The sequence below is a fragment of the Phocoena sinus genome, chromosome 1 (assembly GCF_008692025.1).
Source record: "Phocoena sinus isolate mPhoSin1 chromosome 1, mPhoSin1.pri, whole genome shotgun sequence".
NCBI lineage: Eukaryota > Metazoa > Chordata > Mammalia > Artiodactyla > Phocoenidae > Phocoena > Phocoena sinus.
Genome location: NC_045763.1, coordinates 138,926,196 through 138,942,318, shown reverse-complemented (window position 1 = coordinate 138,942,318; position 16,123 = coordinate 138,926,196). Strand labels below are relative to the sequence as shown.

General features: G+C 42.9%; 1 protein-coding gene across 2 annotated transcripts in view; it reads right to left on the bottom strand.

Annotated features, from left to right (window-relative positions):
• Positions 1–16,123, bottom strand: part of LAMC1 (laminin subunit gamma 1) — a 123,329-nt gene that overhangs the window by 40,078 nt on the left and 67,128 nt on the right. For both annotated transcript variants that reach the window (XM_032625346.1, XM_032625336.1), the window contains exons 2-5: positions 9,621–9,925; positions 5,060–5,190; positions 2,878–3,044; positions 189–377 (exon numbers count right to left, since the gene is read on the bottom strand). In XM_032625346.1, the coding sequence (XP_032481237.1) occupies positions 189–377; positions 2,878–3,044; positions 5,060–5,190; positions 9,621–9,925 (792 nt within the window). The remainder of the gene's footprint in view (positions 1–188; positions 378–2,877; positions 3,045–5,059; positions 5,191–9,620; positions 9,926–16,123) is intronic.

The window sequence follows — 16,123 nt, the reverse complement described above, 5'->3', positions numbered from 1 at the left end:
GAAGGCCCAACCTGGTTAAAGAGAGTAGAGGCAGATCCTAAATCATTTACATGTTATAACAATGTACACTCTCCTGTACTTAAGCTGTGCGAATCCCTAGGGAACAAAGCTTTATGTTCTGGGGGTACAGGGAATGCTCATTTTCTCTCCCAACCATCACAATGAAGCAGACTCTGCCTGTCACTTACCAACAGGACTACAGTGGCAGGGAGAGCAGGCTTCTCTGTTCCCAAGGCGGAAGAAATTCTCCCGGCACCTCTCACAGTTGGCGCCATCCGTGTTATCCTGGCAGTTGGTACAGTGGCCACCATGGCCCGTGGAACGGTATAGTTCAGAGTCAAAGTAGCATTCCTGCGATCGGCCATTGCAGTCACAGGCTGTTGGCCAAAACGTTTAAGTCAGATCCATGTTCCTTTACAAACAGCATTTTAAAAGACTCAAAGAAAACAAAACCATAATTCCCCACATCTCTGACAGACAGGTGGTGGCAGATTACGAACGACCGCCAGATGCACTGTTCATTCAAAAACAAAAACAAAAACTGTATGTCTGTCTATAAAGGGTTCATACCGTCAGGTTAACAGCTTACTAAGAAATGTTCATCCTTATCAAAAATAGTACCATCATAAAATATAAGTAATCCTTGTACTTAGGAATCTCTGCATGGTTGTACGCATACAAACAAAAGCCAAGTCAAATTACAATTTTTCTGAACCTTTATCCTTCATTCTAATATCAAGTCCAAGCACAAGGGGCCAATTTATACGTAGGCTTCAATTTATGTTAACTTTTCAGGGCTCAGACAATTCAAATACATTAGACACCAACTTCTAAAATGCCAGATTACTTGCATACCCAGACTGGAGTAATCTTGAGACACATGGGTAAAAATTAGTGCCTCTGTCAAAAGAAGCAGGAAATCTATAGATCCACAAGAAAGTAAATCCACAAGAAGGGAAATCTAGATCCATAGATGCCTCTATCTGCTGGGAAGCCATAGTGCCAAATGGGTCATCTGTTAAGTAGCTATATTCCCTACATGACGAGTATCTGTAGTCACTGAAAATCTTTATTATATTTATACTAAGATGATTTTTTCCAAATTATTGATTCTGCTCCAAGTACAGACACTAAATAAAAATAAAATTTTATTTGATTACAGATAGAGCAGGAGATTGTTGTTTAAAAAAATTTGAATATGTTTTTTTTCTCCTCCCTGCCTTTACAATCAGTTCTTTTATAGTACTATATCTGAAAACTTTTTAGAAACTTGAATCGCTGGCACCAAGAATTAGAGTTAAATAACTTTGAAAGCTCCCACTCCCTTCTTCATCAGCTATTTCTCTTCCCTCAAGTCTCCCTAGATTATCTCGCAATCAGCCCAGCTCACGGCACCTAAATGGACTGGTGCTTAGAGCCTGTGAGGCAGAACAATCCCCATGTCTATGCTGTCCTAACCCATTGCTAAAAGCAGATGCTGTGGCTCCCTCATCATCAGCTGGTAAGAGAGAAGGCAGCTGTCATTTTCTCTTCCCTAGCTCCAGCACCCTGACAATACTGCAGTACTGTCACACCTCCAGAAACTTCTCTCTTTGATGGGCCATGGTGCTAAAGGGACCAAAGAGGAAAGCAAATTGACTTAGCTCCTTATCAAAGTCTGTTAGCTACTGTATTCTGTTCACTTGCTAGTGAGAAGCTGGATATAATGTTACACTTGTTTTTTTCCCATGATGTTCCTGGATAGACTCAAAATATGACATCATTAAGCAGATTACTTTTCAAACACATGTGTACATTTATTTAGATGTCACACCTTAGGAGTATTTCATTTTTTCTTTTATCAGCCTTTACCATGTAGTTTCCAACGCTGGATATTACAGTTCAGTAAAAGAATGAAAGAAGTTCAAGTGCTTAGGAATGCTAGAGGAGGCTGTAAAATTTATCTGAAAATCAGGAATTTGTTAAGAAAAGAAAAGTTGAATAAGAAAATCTGCTGTAGGCAGCTAATGGAAACAGTCATGAGTCAAGATATTGGTCCTTTTTCAAGGTTTCTGCCAATAATTCCTGCAAGTTCAGAGTGTCTTCCTTCTTATTCCCTTTATTACCAAGAGGATACGATAAGGAATATTTATAAGGACATAAGAAAATGTTGCTGCTTTAAAAGTTTCTCACTTTCAAGTCCTTGGCAAATCATGATTACATGGTTTCATGATTTTTCTCCTGAGATTCCTTTCTCTATCTCTTCAGAATAAACCACGACATTATGAAGGAATAAACAATGTGTAATCTTTTTATTTTACCTCTTCCTAAGAATACTAGGCTCTACTCTTCCTCCCAGAGCCACCCACCTCTGCATGACGGAAGTAGGAAATCCTCCCCATTGTGCTCTTTAGTGAGATAAAGAAAAAATAATTTTGATAAATAATCCATCGAATAGCAGTCTTAGTCTAGAACTCATCACACCTGACAAATGTTCATCAACAATCCTGGCTGTTCGAATAAATGAGCATTGAAAGCAAGAAGAATATTTTAAAGGGCAACAAAGACTGGAGAAACCATATTTTAGAGTAGGCAACCCCAGCCCAGTATTTAGAGCTAAGCAAAGGCCAAACCTTGAAGATGCTGCTCCCATTCTGTTATGTGTGTTCATGAAGGAAACATAAAACCAGCACAGTTTACGTTTGTGGCCAACTGCCCGCATCTATGATTTTCCTTTGACGTGCATGCAGGTTATTGTTCTACACTCTCAAATTAGAGAAGAAGCTCTGTCTTCCAGGCTTTTCCTTTCAAGGAGGAATCAAAGGAAGTCACCCATTCCTTCTCCCACCTCTGAAGTCCTCAAGACAATTTAGCGGACGAACACCAAGGGGCACTCACGCAGGCATTCGCTGGCACTCTCGGCAGTCGCCCTCCTCCACGGCCGGTCATTGAAGAAAGGAAGGCACTTCTCACAGTCTACGCCATAAGTATTATGTTTGCAATTACACACCAGCTTGTCAAATTCATTCTTCACACACTCGCTTGCATGTCCGTTACATTTACACCTGGGGAGAGAAGAGACCCTTACAAGAATGAAACACCTATGACGTCCTGAAACGGATGCAGAAAAGGGATGTACACAGAGAACTGAAAACCACCTCAGGATGTTTTTGAGTTTACCACTCAAAACTGTAAACTGAGGAACTGAGCAAGATTAAGTAATGACTGTGTGTTTTCAGGTATGAAGAAAAATCAAACAAGACAAAAAAAAAGGTAGCTTTATTTAACAGGGGATGGGGCATTAACCAGACATGAGAAGAAAGTCCCCAACAATTTCTGAGGACATCTGTAGGACCATTTCCTGAAGTGAAATGTGTGCATCTCAAGAGGCAGCCAAGTGTAATGGTTAAGAAGAACATGGACTCCAAGGCCAGGCTGCCTGGGTTCGAAACCTTGCCCTGTGACTTACCAATGGAACTTAAACTCGGTGCCTTACCTGTAAAATAGGGAGGATGATAATACCTATTTCATAGAGTTATTGAGAAGATCAAGAGGTTGCTATATGTATGTGCCCAGGACTGTACAGGCATATAACAAGTCAATAAATTTCAGCAGTTATCTGCCATCATGATTTTAAAGTATTTGATCTGAAGACAGTGAGAGACAGATACCACACCACCATATGGATCTCCGGTAGACTGACACTCCCTCGGGTTGTTTGGGGCAAGAATCCTTGAAGGAGCCCCTAGATGCAGGTACTACCATAAACTAAGGACTCATGGAAATCCCCATGAATACTAACACGCACTCTGGTGCAGAGCCGTTACCCTCACTCACTCTTTAAAGATGGCAGTCAGTTCCACAGCTTCAATCACCACCTAATAATACACTCAAACACTTCTGAAACACCTACAGTGCACCAGGATGAATCCCAAATGTATATCTCCAGGCCGCCTCTTTCTCCCAAGCTCCTGTCCTTGACTGCTGCACAAATTGAGATGTCCTCCACGACTTAAAACTTTACATTCTACAACTAAACTCACCACCTTCCCAAATGAGCTCATCTTCTCCGTTTATTCTGTTAATGATACCACCATTCTCCTGGTAACTAAACCTTCAAAATCACCTTTGACTAAAATCCTGATAATTCTTCCTTCATAAAATGCACCTAAATGTTTCTTTCCATTCTGCTGTCACCACCTTAATGTCAGGTATTTGGTGTCACCTAACACCTAGACGACAGCATAATAACAGGAACGTAAATTCTCTCGATCATATTCTACTGTTACCTTGCCTGCAGCTGATCTTCCTAATCTACTGTGTTGAAATCATAGCCCTAACAACAAAAAAGTACATGATTTCTCACTGGTTACAGTTTCCATCAACTTTCACTGAGCATCAATCCCATACCAGGAACACTGCATACAAAAATAATGCTTCTGCTCTTGAGACTTCATAGTCTACTACAAGGAGAGGTAAGTCCAAGATTCCTGGCTCACTGTCTAAGGTCTCTGGCTACCAAACTCTCTGGTTTACAACTCCACAAATTCATATAAGATTTTCCTTAAGTCAAGGAGGTTTAAACGCTTCCAACTCTAAACTTTTGCTCATGACATGCACCCAACCCTCTTGCACCCAACCCAGACATCCTCTCTTCTTATCTAAACCCTACCTATTCTTCGACGCCCAGCTTAGATTCCATCTGTTTCTCTAGCCTGACAGTCCTGTAACTATTCTCTGACATATGACATCTCTTTATCCAAAACGCTTGATGGTACTAGTATTTAACTTTTCGCATATTCATACATCGCCTGCCCCATTCACCTGTAGGATCCTAGAAGGTCAGGTCCTTCTCAGTAAGTGAATGTCAGACTTGCACTTCCTCAGTAGCTTTGCGCTTAAATGCTCAATAAGAATTCACTAATGTGTTGATTTGACAAGGTTTTAGAAAACCTAATTACTTTGTTTCCAGGATAATGAGGTCCAAAAAACATTACTAATACAGTTGTAAACAAGTTGCTACATTCACTTCTACACCAAAGCTCCAATCACTTTCAAGGTTATTTAATGGTTTACTTACCTACCACCCACAGCGAAATCAGAGATTGCATAATAATAGGATTTGAGAACTTTGGGGTCATTAAACACTTCATCCCCAAAAGTGTTCAGGCGATTGAGTGTTACTCTGATGTCAGTGGCAGTTACCCATTCCTGTCAGAAAACAAAAACACAGAAAAGATAGGTAAAGGCACTGAAGATAAGAGACATATATGTGACAAAATCTTCTAAACAGTTAATATATCATTTAACTCATGTCCTCTTCTGGCATTAAATCTATTATAACACTCAAGGACTCCTTTCATTTCTTCATACTTGAATTTCCTTCTTGACTCTTCCCTTCTTTGATCTAAGTTGTTACTTTACCACTCAGAGTCTCCCGAGGCAGGAATAATATTAGTTTCTTCACAAGGCTGTAGAGAGGCTTAAGTGAAATATGCTTTTCAACGCTCAGCATGCATTAGGTAGTCAACACACGTCTCATCTCTCCATCCTGTACCCACACCCCAAAGCCAGTCAAGAGAGGCCAGCACAGAACTCACGAAGTACCACCACTGTATCAGATACACTGGTCATTGCCTCCTCCTGCCCATCTTGTACCATCTCCCTCTCCCTCTTACCCCCTCCACTACGGACAGATCTGGGAGACACATCCAAGCACAAAGCAATCAATCATTACACTGGCCTGAACCAATCAGACGTACTTTGTCTTGACCCTTCCCAAATGTCACTTCTCGTGAGGCGTTCCCTGGCCATCCTATCGAAAATTGCCACCCCCTGCAACTCCCTATTTCCCTTCCCTATTTTATTTAAACTGCCTGTTTCCATCACCACCACCTGCCCACCCCACCACTGCCACCACCAGATTATAAGCCCCACAGGGCAGGAATCTGTTTTGTTTTGTTCACTGCATTTCACTAGTGCTTAGCATATAGCTGGTGCTCAAGTAACATTTACCGAGCAAATGAACAGATTTGAGGAAACTCCAACTGATCAAGTCGGTAGGTATACCATAATGGCAGAGGACAAGAATGAAGGTTATACAGCTTTCCCCTCGGTTTTATGAGATCTAAGCACTTATAATAAATGCCGTTTCACTGAGCTAATTTTAGTCAGACGTTTACATCTGTAGTAGTTATAACAATTATCCCAATGAATCATGTCTGCCAGTGTCCACAACCTGTGTAGTCCCTGTATACGCTGATTCCAGGCTTGGGCGTGTGACTTGCTTTGGCCAAGGAGACATCAGCAAATGTGACACAAGCAGAGGTTTAACAAGCATGTGTGCACTGGGATTTACCCTCTTGGAATACTTCCTCCATCACATGAAGAAGCCTAGTCTAGCCCCCTTGAGGATGTAAGACCACAGGGAGAGAAAAACCCAGCTCCCAGCTGACCTGCCAGGGAGCGAGCCCAGGCCAACACAAAATCATGAGAAATAATAAATCACGGTTGTTTAAAACCGTTAAGTTTTAGAGTGGTATATTACATAAAACTACCCATATATACCATGGCCACTTACTTACTTATTTATTTTCTTTTTTGGCCACACCCCATGGCATGTGGGATCTTAGTTCCCTGACCAGGGATCGAACCCACCACACCCCGTGCAGTGAAAGCACGAAGTCTTAACCACTGGGCTGCCAGGGAAGTCCCCCATGTCCACTTTAAGTCCTCTTCTGGGACTGCATATCAGCATTACCTACGGAGACGTTAACCAGCACGTGCAGAGCTGCAGGCGTCTATGTTTTCAGAAGGCTTCACGTGAGACTGGGAAGCACACCCCTGATTAAGAATCACTGCTTACACCAGGACAAACACCTGGCATGTAGAACAACACAGAGCTCATCAAGGCTAATCTCCATGAAGCCTTCATGTATAATTAGAAAGGAGAAGAGATGATTTCACCATATCCAAACTTGGAACTCCAATAACAACGCCCACTCATGGCCACAATGTTAGGAATCTTTTAGTCGTCTGTAGTGTAAACAGCTAAACATATCTCTGTGTTTAATGCTTATTATATCTTCGACAGGCTTCATCTTTATCACAGCTCTCCTGGAATAAAAGCTTCTCAAGAGTTGAATCTAAGTTTTTTTGTTTTCTCCATAACAGGCATCTTAAAAAGAACAGACTCTAGAACTAGACTTTCTACGTTTTGAATCCCAGTTCTGCCACTTAAAACTGTGTGATTATGTATATGTATAACTGATTCACTTTGTTATAAAGCAGAAACTAACACACCATTGTAAAGCAATTATACTCCAATAAAGATGTAAAAAAAATAAAAAACAAAACAACCTGTGTGATTTGGGGCAAGTGATTTTATCTTTTCTGGGCCCCTGACTCCTCATCTGTAAAATGGAGAAAATAAAAGTATCTACCTTATAGAGTTATTGGGAAGGTTAAATGTGTTAATACATTTAATACATCTAAAGGGTTTAGAAAAATGCTTGTCACATTATAGTAAGTGCTATAATAAGTGCTAATTATTATTATAAATCACTGCATGCTTAGTAATATTCATATGCGTTGAAACTGGGAAGGTTTCTTCTGGGAGATCACAACTTTTAGAGGGAGGCACAGGGAGCAATGAGGGCAGAAGCCAACTGCCTCTCTCCTCACCGTCAGATCGGCTACAAGTCGTATCAGTCAACCCTCCTTGGCAACTGTAATTCAGAGCCAGAGCTCTTACATCCAGAGACGCATAATTAATGTTTCTGCATAATGATACCAACCGACCAAATCTATTGCAGATGCCCACAGCCTTTTGCCACATTTAGTCTTACAAGTTTCTGTGGCATGAAGAGTTAAGAAACGCCAGAATTCCTATAGCTGGGGGAACTGCTTTCAAGACAGGCTGACAAGGCATACAGTTAGCAAAGGTACCAGAAAACCACAGTCACATCATTACCTTACTGCTTTTCCCTACTGACTATACTATTCCCTCCCCAGGACAGTAAAATACAATAATTTGCGTAGGAAGAATCAAAGTTAGAAAATGTGTGCCAGTTGACCAACTTAAAGAGTATTTATAGATCACTTCTGCCCTAGGTAATCTGTCTCCTGCTTTTTCATCTATCGAAGTCAGTTATTCTTTCTGCCATGTATTTTGAACACACCTTACCGCCTTTCTGAAAGACCTTTGCAAACACACTCATTGCTCACCAGAACCCTCAGAGCTTACCAAAATCAAGATTTATGATCTCCCAGCAAACTACAGAAATACAATGGAAGGGAAGAACTGGACTCAGCGAGAATATATTCTCATCTTTTGCCACTGTCCAAAGCCACATGGCCAAATTAGACAAAGGGTCCTTGTACATAAAAAGTTCCAAAGAGAAAGAATGAGGGAACACAAAGGCATAAGGCCCAGAAAAACAGGGAGATTCCCTACTTAGAAGTCACAACAGCTTTTCATAAAGTATACACAGCGTTTGCAAACCCACATCCAGTCTTTCTTGTCTCAGCGAATTAATACAGACTGTCCCCATTTAAATGTTAACTCCAGCCATGTGACAGAAGCATCTCCAGTCTGTGTGAATGTGCTGAGTATGGCATGACACGCATCTGCCTCTCCATAATCAAACAGCCAGAACATAAGAAAACGTCACAGACATCTAAGCAATACAGAAAGATTCCAAATTATAGTGTATAAGGAATAAGCATACGGCATTTATGAAACAAGAAACCTTTAATTCTTTCTATTGCCATATAGGGAAAAGTTTCTACCACCATCCTTAAGCAATATAGCAGGGTTACCTAAATTTATATCTTGTCACAAAAACCAGTGCTTTTAGGTAATGAAGAGTTTTCATAGTGATTGGCAACAGTACCAGACAAACCCAACCAAAATTTCCTTGTACAATAACGAAGGAAGGTAGAGTTCTTAAACATCTTGCTTCAGTTGTTCCCTCTTCCTAATATTAAAAAATAGTTTTCTGGGCTTCCCTGGTGGCGCAGCGGTTGAGAGTCCGCCTGCCGATGCAGGGGACACGGGTTCGTGCCCCGGTCCGGGAGGATCCCACATGTCGCGGAGCGGCTGGGCCCGTGAGCCATGGCCGCTGAGCCTGCGCGTCCGGAGCCTGTGCTCCGCAACGGGAGAGGCCACAGCAGTGAGAGGCCCGCGTACCGCAAAAAAAAAAAAAAAAAAAAAAAAATAGTTTTCTTATTTTGTCAAATCAAAGAAGAGGTACGACAGGATACAAAAAAATTTGGTAGATTCATTCAAATACCCTCCTTCAAAAGGAAGGCAGAAGCAAAATGTTTCCACTGCAAGTACAGAGACTCAAGTCAAAATTGTTCAACATTTTAAAAAATCTGTAAAATTTACATCCCAGAATACACGTGCATGAAAACTAAGAACAAACATCAACTGGGCAGCAGAAATAAAACCACTTTCCTTCACTTATTAAGAGTACACAGGAGAGCAGAATAAAATCCAGCTGTCTGTCCTGGTGGAGTAGGTGCTATTCCTACCCCTTACTTCAGAAGTGGGACCACGGTCCCCCACTACAATCATCTTCCTGCATCCTGCATATGGAAGAACTGACTGGCTACCAAGACAACCGCTAGGTGCCTACCTGCAGCACAGGGCTATTGTCAAAGTTGTAGGCACTGGGCCTTCCTTCCAGGGTTGAAAAGGCCACGTTGCCCCCGGTGAGAGGGGAAATGTCACTGAATTCATCTGTGCACAAGGCCTGCTGCTCGTCCCCTCCCGTCCTGATGAAGCCTCGGTTTGCCTTCGAGTAGGTGTTCTCGCAGGAGCCGCTGTAGTACTGGTAAGGGACCCAGGGCCCCTCTTCCCGCGTGCGCTTGTAAATGGCGAAGCTCTCCGGGCGGCTGGTGTGGAACTTGAGGCGCACGTATGTGATGTCAAACGCTTTTCCTGTGGGGCAAACACATCGATGTCCAGAAGTCATACGTACGAAGCAAAGAAACCCCCTCTATTCCCACTTTGCTTTGGAACTTGACAGAGAAAGAGGATACAAACCAACCTGTGCACACTACGCTAAGAGGGTTCCAGAACACAACACACTGGCTGTGTCCAATAGGCTATTCTAAGCCTGGAAACAGTGCGTGTTTTCCCACAGAAATAAGTTACAGCTGCACTCATAAGCTGGCTCATAAAAGCCCATTTATGATGTGTGTTGTTAAAATTTTGGTTGCCGTGAAAAATGATAGCATGTATTATGTACTTATATTGTTAAACAAAAATAAAATTGAGTGAAAATGAGCATTTATCCTTAATGCCGGTGCTTCCACAAAAGCTTAATTAAAAGACAGAAAAGAAAATATTTGCTGGCTTTCTAAATGGGTCTTCTGGTCACTTTCAAGATTTTTAAAAATTCGTTCTTTATTAATTTTAATGTTACTTCTTGATGCAGGAAGAGTATCATCAGCACTATTCTACTTACTTACCAGGTTAAGAAAGAGAAATCTGAGAAAGAGCGAAGGACGGGGCTTCCCTGGTGGCGCAGTGGTTGAGAATCTGCCTGCCAATGCAGGGGACACGGGTTCGAGCCCTGGTCTGGGAAGATCCCACATGCCGCGGAGCAACTAGGCCCGTGAGCCACAACTACTGAGCCTGCGCATCTGGAGCCTGTGCTCCGCAACAAGAGAGGCCGCGATAGTGAGAGGCCCGCGCACCACGATGAAGAGGGGCCCCCACTTGCCACAACTAGAGAAAGCTCTCGCACAGAAACGAAGACCCAACACAGCCATAAATAAATAAATAAAATTAAAAAAAAAAAAGAGTGAAGGACAGTGATTGAGATACGGGGGCAGGGACTACAGCAGGAAAGAAGAAAAAAAATTCCTCTAGTAGCTGACAAAGAGATGACAAAAAAAGAGAAAGAGAGAAGAGAAAGGCGATTTAAAGAAGCTGTGTTCGTTCAAAAGAGAATATATGAGTGCTGCGCAAGAAAGGACAGCAACAGGGAGGAGCGAACGGGCTGTCATCCCTCTGGAAGAAGAGTCCCTGCATCAGGCAGCTCCCTGCAGCAAGCAGAACGCAGCCTGACGGCTGGGACAGCTTGGTTGCCAGCCAGCAGGATTTCAGGTGGGTAAAAAAGAGAATGTTTTTCAGCTGTTTTTAAACACCATTCATTCACAGATTGGTCTTTCTATCTCTGACAATATCTATGTTTTGCTGCTTCTATGTTATAATGAAGATCACGGTTTGCCAACAAGTATTTATTGGGCACAAGTACATGCTCAGTCCCATGTTATATACTTTGGGGGACAGGATGCACTAGACATAAGTGGTCCTTGAACTCGAGAAGCTTACAGTCTCTTCTGTCCAAGTGAATCAACTTCACAGGAAGAACCAGCCTACAAAGCCCACAGAAGAGGAATTCCTGCACTCTCAGAAGTGTTGAGGAGAGACTTCTGCCATTCTCTCACTTCCTCACACCCACTCATCCCCAGGGAAGAAGAAGTGTTGCTCACGTGTGGCCCAGAATCTCCTCAGCTCTCTCCTAGTTGCCACCCGAGTCCCTCTCTCTCCTCTCCCTCACTCCTCAGTGCAAGACAGCACCTCTCACACTGCGGGGGAGGCCTGCTGCTGTCCTGCTACTCGATTCAGGACTAAGTGCACGAGTTCAGGTGGGGTGGGGCAAAAGGCCCATGTAAGCTATATGCCCAGGCTCAGTTCTTCAAGCCAGTTTTACCTGTAATAAAACTGATATGATGAGCCATATCTGACTCCATTTCCCAACTGGTTCAGATCTTAAAAGAGGGGTTTGATTAACTGTCCCCCATATAATGAAACATTCACACGCATAAGATCTTGAACATAAAGATGTATGGTATGATGGAAAAAACACAGGACTGGGCATTATGAGACCTAAGTAGACATCCTGGCTCCTTCAATTACTAGCTGTGTGATTTCTGTTCGGTCATTTCCTCCTCTGTAAAAATGAGGGTGATACAGACATAGAGAACAGACTTGTGGTTGCCAAGGAGGAGGGGTGGGTAGGGGAGGGAAAGATTGGGAGTTTGGGATTAGTAGATGCAAACTATTATATATAGGATGGATAAACAACAAGGTCCTACTGTATATCACAGGGAACTATATTCAGTATCCTGTGATAAACCATAATGGAAAAGAAGATAAAAAACAATATATATGTATAAACTAAATCACTCTGCTGGACAGCAGAAATTAACACAACATTGTAAATCAGCTATACTTCAATAAAATTAAAAAAAGAAAATGAGGGTGATAATCCCTGAGCCTCCTACCTCAAAGAGTTGTTGGAAGGTCAAACTAAGATCTTGCATATACCTGATTCATTATAAAAGGCTATACAAATATAAGGCATTATTATAATACGGTACAGAAGAGAATTCGTGAACTAGGATCCTGGAGATGTTCACACACAAGAGCCTGATTGTACAAGGGCCTACCTGGTATAGTTGCCAAAGAATATTTTACAAATCCAGATCTTCTACCTAGGAGGCAGTATAACACTTTGTCTGGACACAGGTCGTGCCAATACAGTTTACAACCTTCTTGTTCAAAGAATGCAAATTTAACCTGTATCTCTTTACTGTGTCAAAAATGTAAAGACGTCATCTTTGAACGAAGGCGAGGTTATAATACAGTATCGATGGCATTCCAGAGACTATCTAAAACATTCTGGAATGGTAAAACAATTTAGTTTCACTCATGAGTATGTGGCTTGGGATGTTCAAAGGCTTACTCACTAATCTGTGGATTACAGATTACCCTTGCTTTTCTATTTTCTCTGTCTACATTTCTGCCATCTCATTGTTCTTTAGCAACCCAACCTACAGGAGAATGGATCAAAGGAGAAGAGGTAAATGGATCAGGGTATCCTGTGTCCCAGACAAACATCTGCACCACAAAGCCACACACTGAAAGAAACAGGCATATGTGGTCACTCAGTGTCGGCACAAACACAGCGATGGGTGGCAGAACGTCAGAAAAGCCACTCCGCTAGCATTAAACTTGGAAGCACCCTAGCTTGCTGCTGCTGGCGCTGCCTCACCATGCCTCATTTTCAGAGCTGCTTTTTTCATTCTAACTTATAGCTACAGTTGAAAGAGGTAGAGGGCTCTGTGGCAATCTGTAAAGGGGGCTCACACATTCCACACAACAAGATGGCCATGTGCGTGACCTTCGACATTGCAGCCAGCCCAGTAGTGGATACAGATCACTGCAATTCCACGTGATGAGTGCGATGACAGGGGAAGGACATGAGGTTTTGGGAGCATGGAGGAAAGTCACCTAACCCACGTCTATAAGAGGTCAAGAAATTTTCTAGAGGAAGTGACATCTAAATCCAAGACCTGAGGAATGCAGAGGAATTAGCTAGGCCAACAGAGATCAGTCATCCAGGCAGATGGAATAGGATGTATGAAAGCCCAGAGAACACAGAGGAGTGGCCACTGGAGGAATCAGAGGTGTGCAGTACATCTAGAACGGGAGAGAGTGGCTGCAGATGAGTCAGCTAGCAAGCACAGCACGCCAGGCCTGAGGCCATGCTAAAGAGCAACTTCAACTTCCTCAGGCTGATGGCAAGCCACTGAAGGATTTACGTCAGGAAATGTATGATCAGGTTTGATTTTTAGAAAGATCATTCTGGCCACTGTGTGGAGATTAGGTTAGAAGGGACAGGACTAAAGGTAGAGAGAATATTTAAGAAGATGTGGCGGTAACCCTGGCCGACAGTGGCTGAACTAAAAATAGGGACAGCTGGAATAGAGAAATGAACGGATTTGGGTGACATGTAGTTAGCAGACTTCAACAGTAATTTGTAACTGATGCAGGAAAGCAGGAATCATTTCTGAAAGCCTTCTTTACTTTTTACCCTATTGACATTCTGTTTCATTGCCAAAGCTTCCTTTATGCATTCCACAAGGTGGAAGGATTGAGACTAACATTCAGTTTTCTAGTTTAAAAACAGCCAAATGGAGAGATGTACCATCCACTGAAATAGAGAACAAAGGAGGTTAAAGCAAAATTGGAGGCAGAAGTGGAGGGCAGGATGGGGAGATGAGTTCTATTTTGGAAACACAAGATTTAAGGTGTCTGTGGTCATCTAGACAAGAAAAAATGTCTAGTAGGGAGCTGGATGTGAATAGTCCGATGGCCCAAGAGAGACATCTAAGTTAGAGATACAGATTTGGGATTCCTTAGCCTGTGGATGGATAATGAAGATGTGGTATCGCTGAGACCAATGAGGTCAGAGTGTTGAGTGAGGAGGGAGCTGACTTTTTAGGCTTCCTCATAAACATTTAAAGCACAGCCATAAGACGCATAAACATTTAAAGCACAGCCAGAAGACGAGGCAACAGAGGAGACTATGAAGACCAGAGGGAGGAGGGCAAGTAAAAGACAACACAGAATGTCACAGAAGCCGAGAGGGCGAAGAAGGAAAGAATCAATGGTGTTTAAATCTGCTAGGCGAATAAAGTAAGATAATGACTAAGAAGCCTCCAATGGCTTCAAGCCACAAAGAGGTCATTGAGGTGCTCAGTGAGAGCAGTCCCACCGGCAGCGATCTTGCTGGGTTGGAACTGAGTATGTATGGTAGATAGGACGTGGGAAGGTAGACACAGTGAGTGTAGCCAACCTGGTATGACATCTGGCTAAAGGGTAGGAGAAAAAGAAGATGACGGTAATTGGAGGGGATACAGGGCCAGGGGAAGATTTTTCCCTTTTTTTGTGAGAGAAGTTACAAGGCTGTATTACATGCTGTTGTGCTCCAGTCAGCAGAAAGAGAAAGAATGACTGTGGAAACAAGGCGGGGAAACAAGAACGTGATTCAGCACTGGTGAAAGGACTGGCTCCATAAAGGAGAAAACCTGCATCCTTGCTTTCTACCTGGGTGCAAATGTTAAGTGATTTAGTAGGTTTTAGAGGATGGAAGTTGAAAGAGTTCTAACTGATGACTTTATTTTTTCTGTGCAGTGAAAATCAAGGGTACCTGCTCAGGGGCTGAGGGCAAAGCCAGTGGGGAATATCTGAAGAGAGTGTAGAGGCACGATAGAGACTAGCAGAAAGCTGACTAGAGAGAAAGGCTTGCTGGGCAGAGACAACGCTGCCAGGATGAGGGTACGGACATCTTCGTGGAGGCGTGATTTTCTACAGCAGCACTTAGCACCTCCTGTCCAGGGTCAATGGAAGGACAATAAGGTAGCGGGATTGATGTAACTCCAAGGAACTTAGAATCTAACCTGAATAAATAAGGAAGCGAAAACAGAAAACAGAGTGGAAGAGTCATGGCTTGAATATCCTGTGTTATCTGAAACTACCTGTAATCATGGATAATCAAGAACTGAAAACTGAAGGAGCTACTTTTTATTCCATTAAGCAACTATAGTCGAGACCTTCCATGTGCTTGTTCACACACTCTCTCTCTCTGAATACACTTCTCTACTCTTTATCTGTCCATCCTACTCATTTCACAGTTGACAGAGTAAGAAGATCTAGTTAAATGGCAAATGAACAGAAAAGAGGACTAGGTCTCCGTTTTTCCAATGATAGCGACGACACTACCTTCATACTGTGGGGGCATGCAAAAGTAGATGAAGGACTTTAAAGGAAAGGAGCCAAGCCAAACAATTAAGAAAACCAGTAAGTACACGTCTGGAAAGTATTCCAGCAACTCTACAGCTAGAACATCTTTCCCCTTCACCTCACGTTCATGCACATGAAGACTAACCATGGGACTTCCCTGGTGGTGCAGTGGTTAAGAATCCGCCTGCCAACGCAGGGGACACGGGTTCGAGCCCTGGTCCAGGAAGATCTCACATGCCGCGGAGCAACTAACCCCGTGCGCCATAATGACTGAACCTGCACTCTAGAGCCTGCGTGCCGCAACTACTGAAGCCCGTGTGCTCTAGGGCCAGCGTGCTGCAACTACTGAAGCCCACACGACTAGAGCCCATGCTCCGCAACAAGAAAAGCCACCACAATGAGAAGCCCGCGCACCGCAAAGAAGAGTAGCCCCTGCTTGCCGCCAACTAGAGAAAGCCCACGCAGCAACGTCGACCCAACACAGCCAAAAATAAATAAATTAAAAAGTAAAAAAAAACTAACCATGGGTATACACAC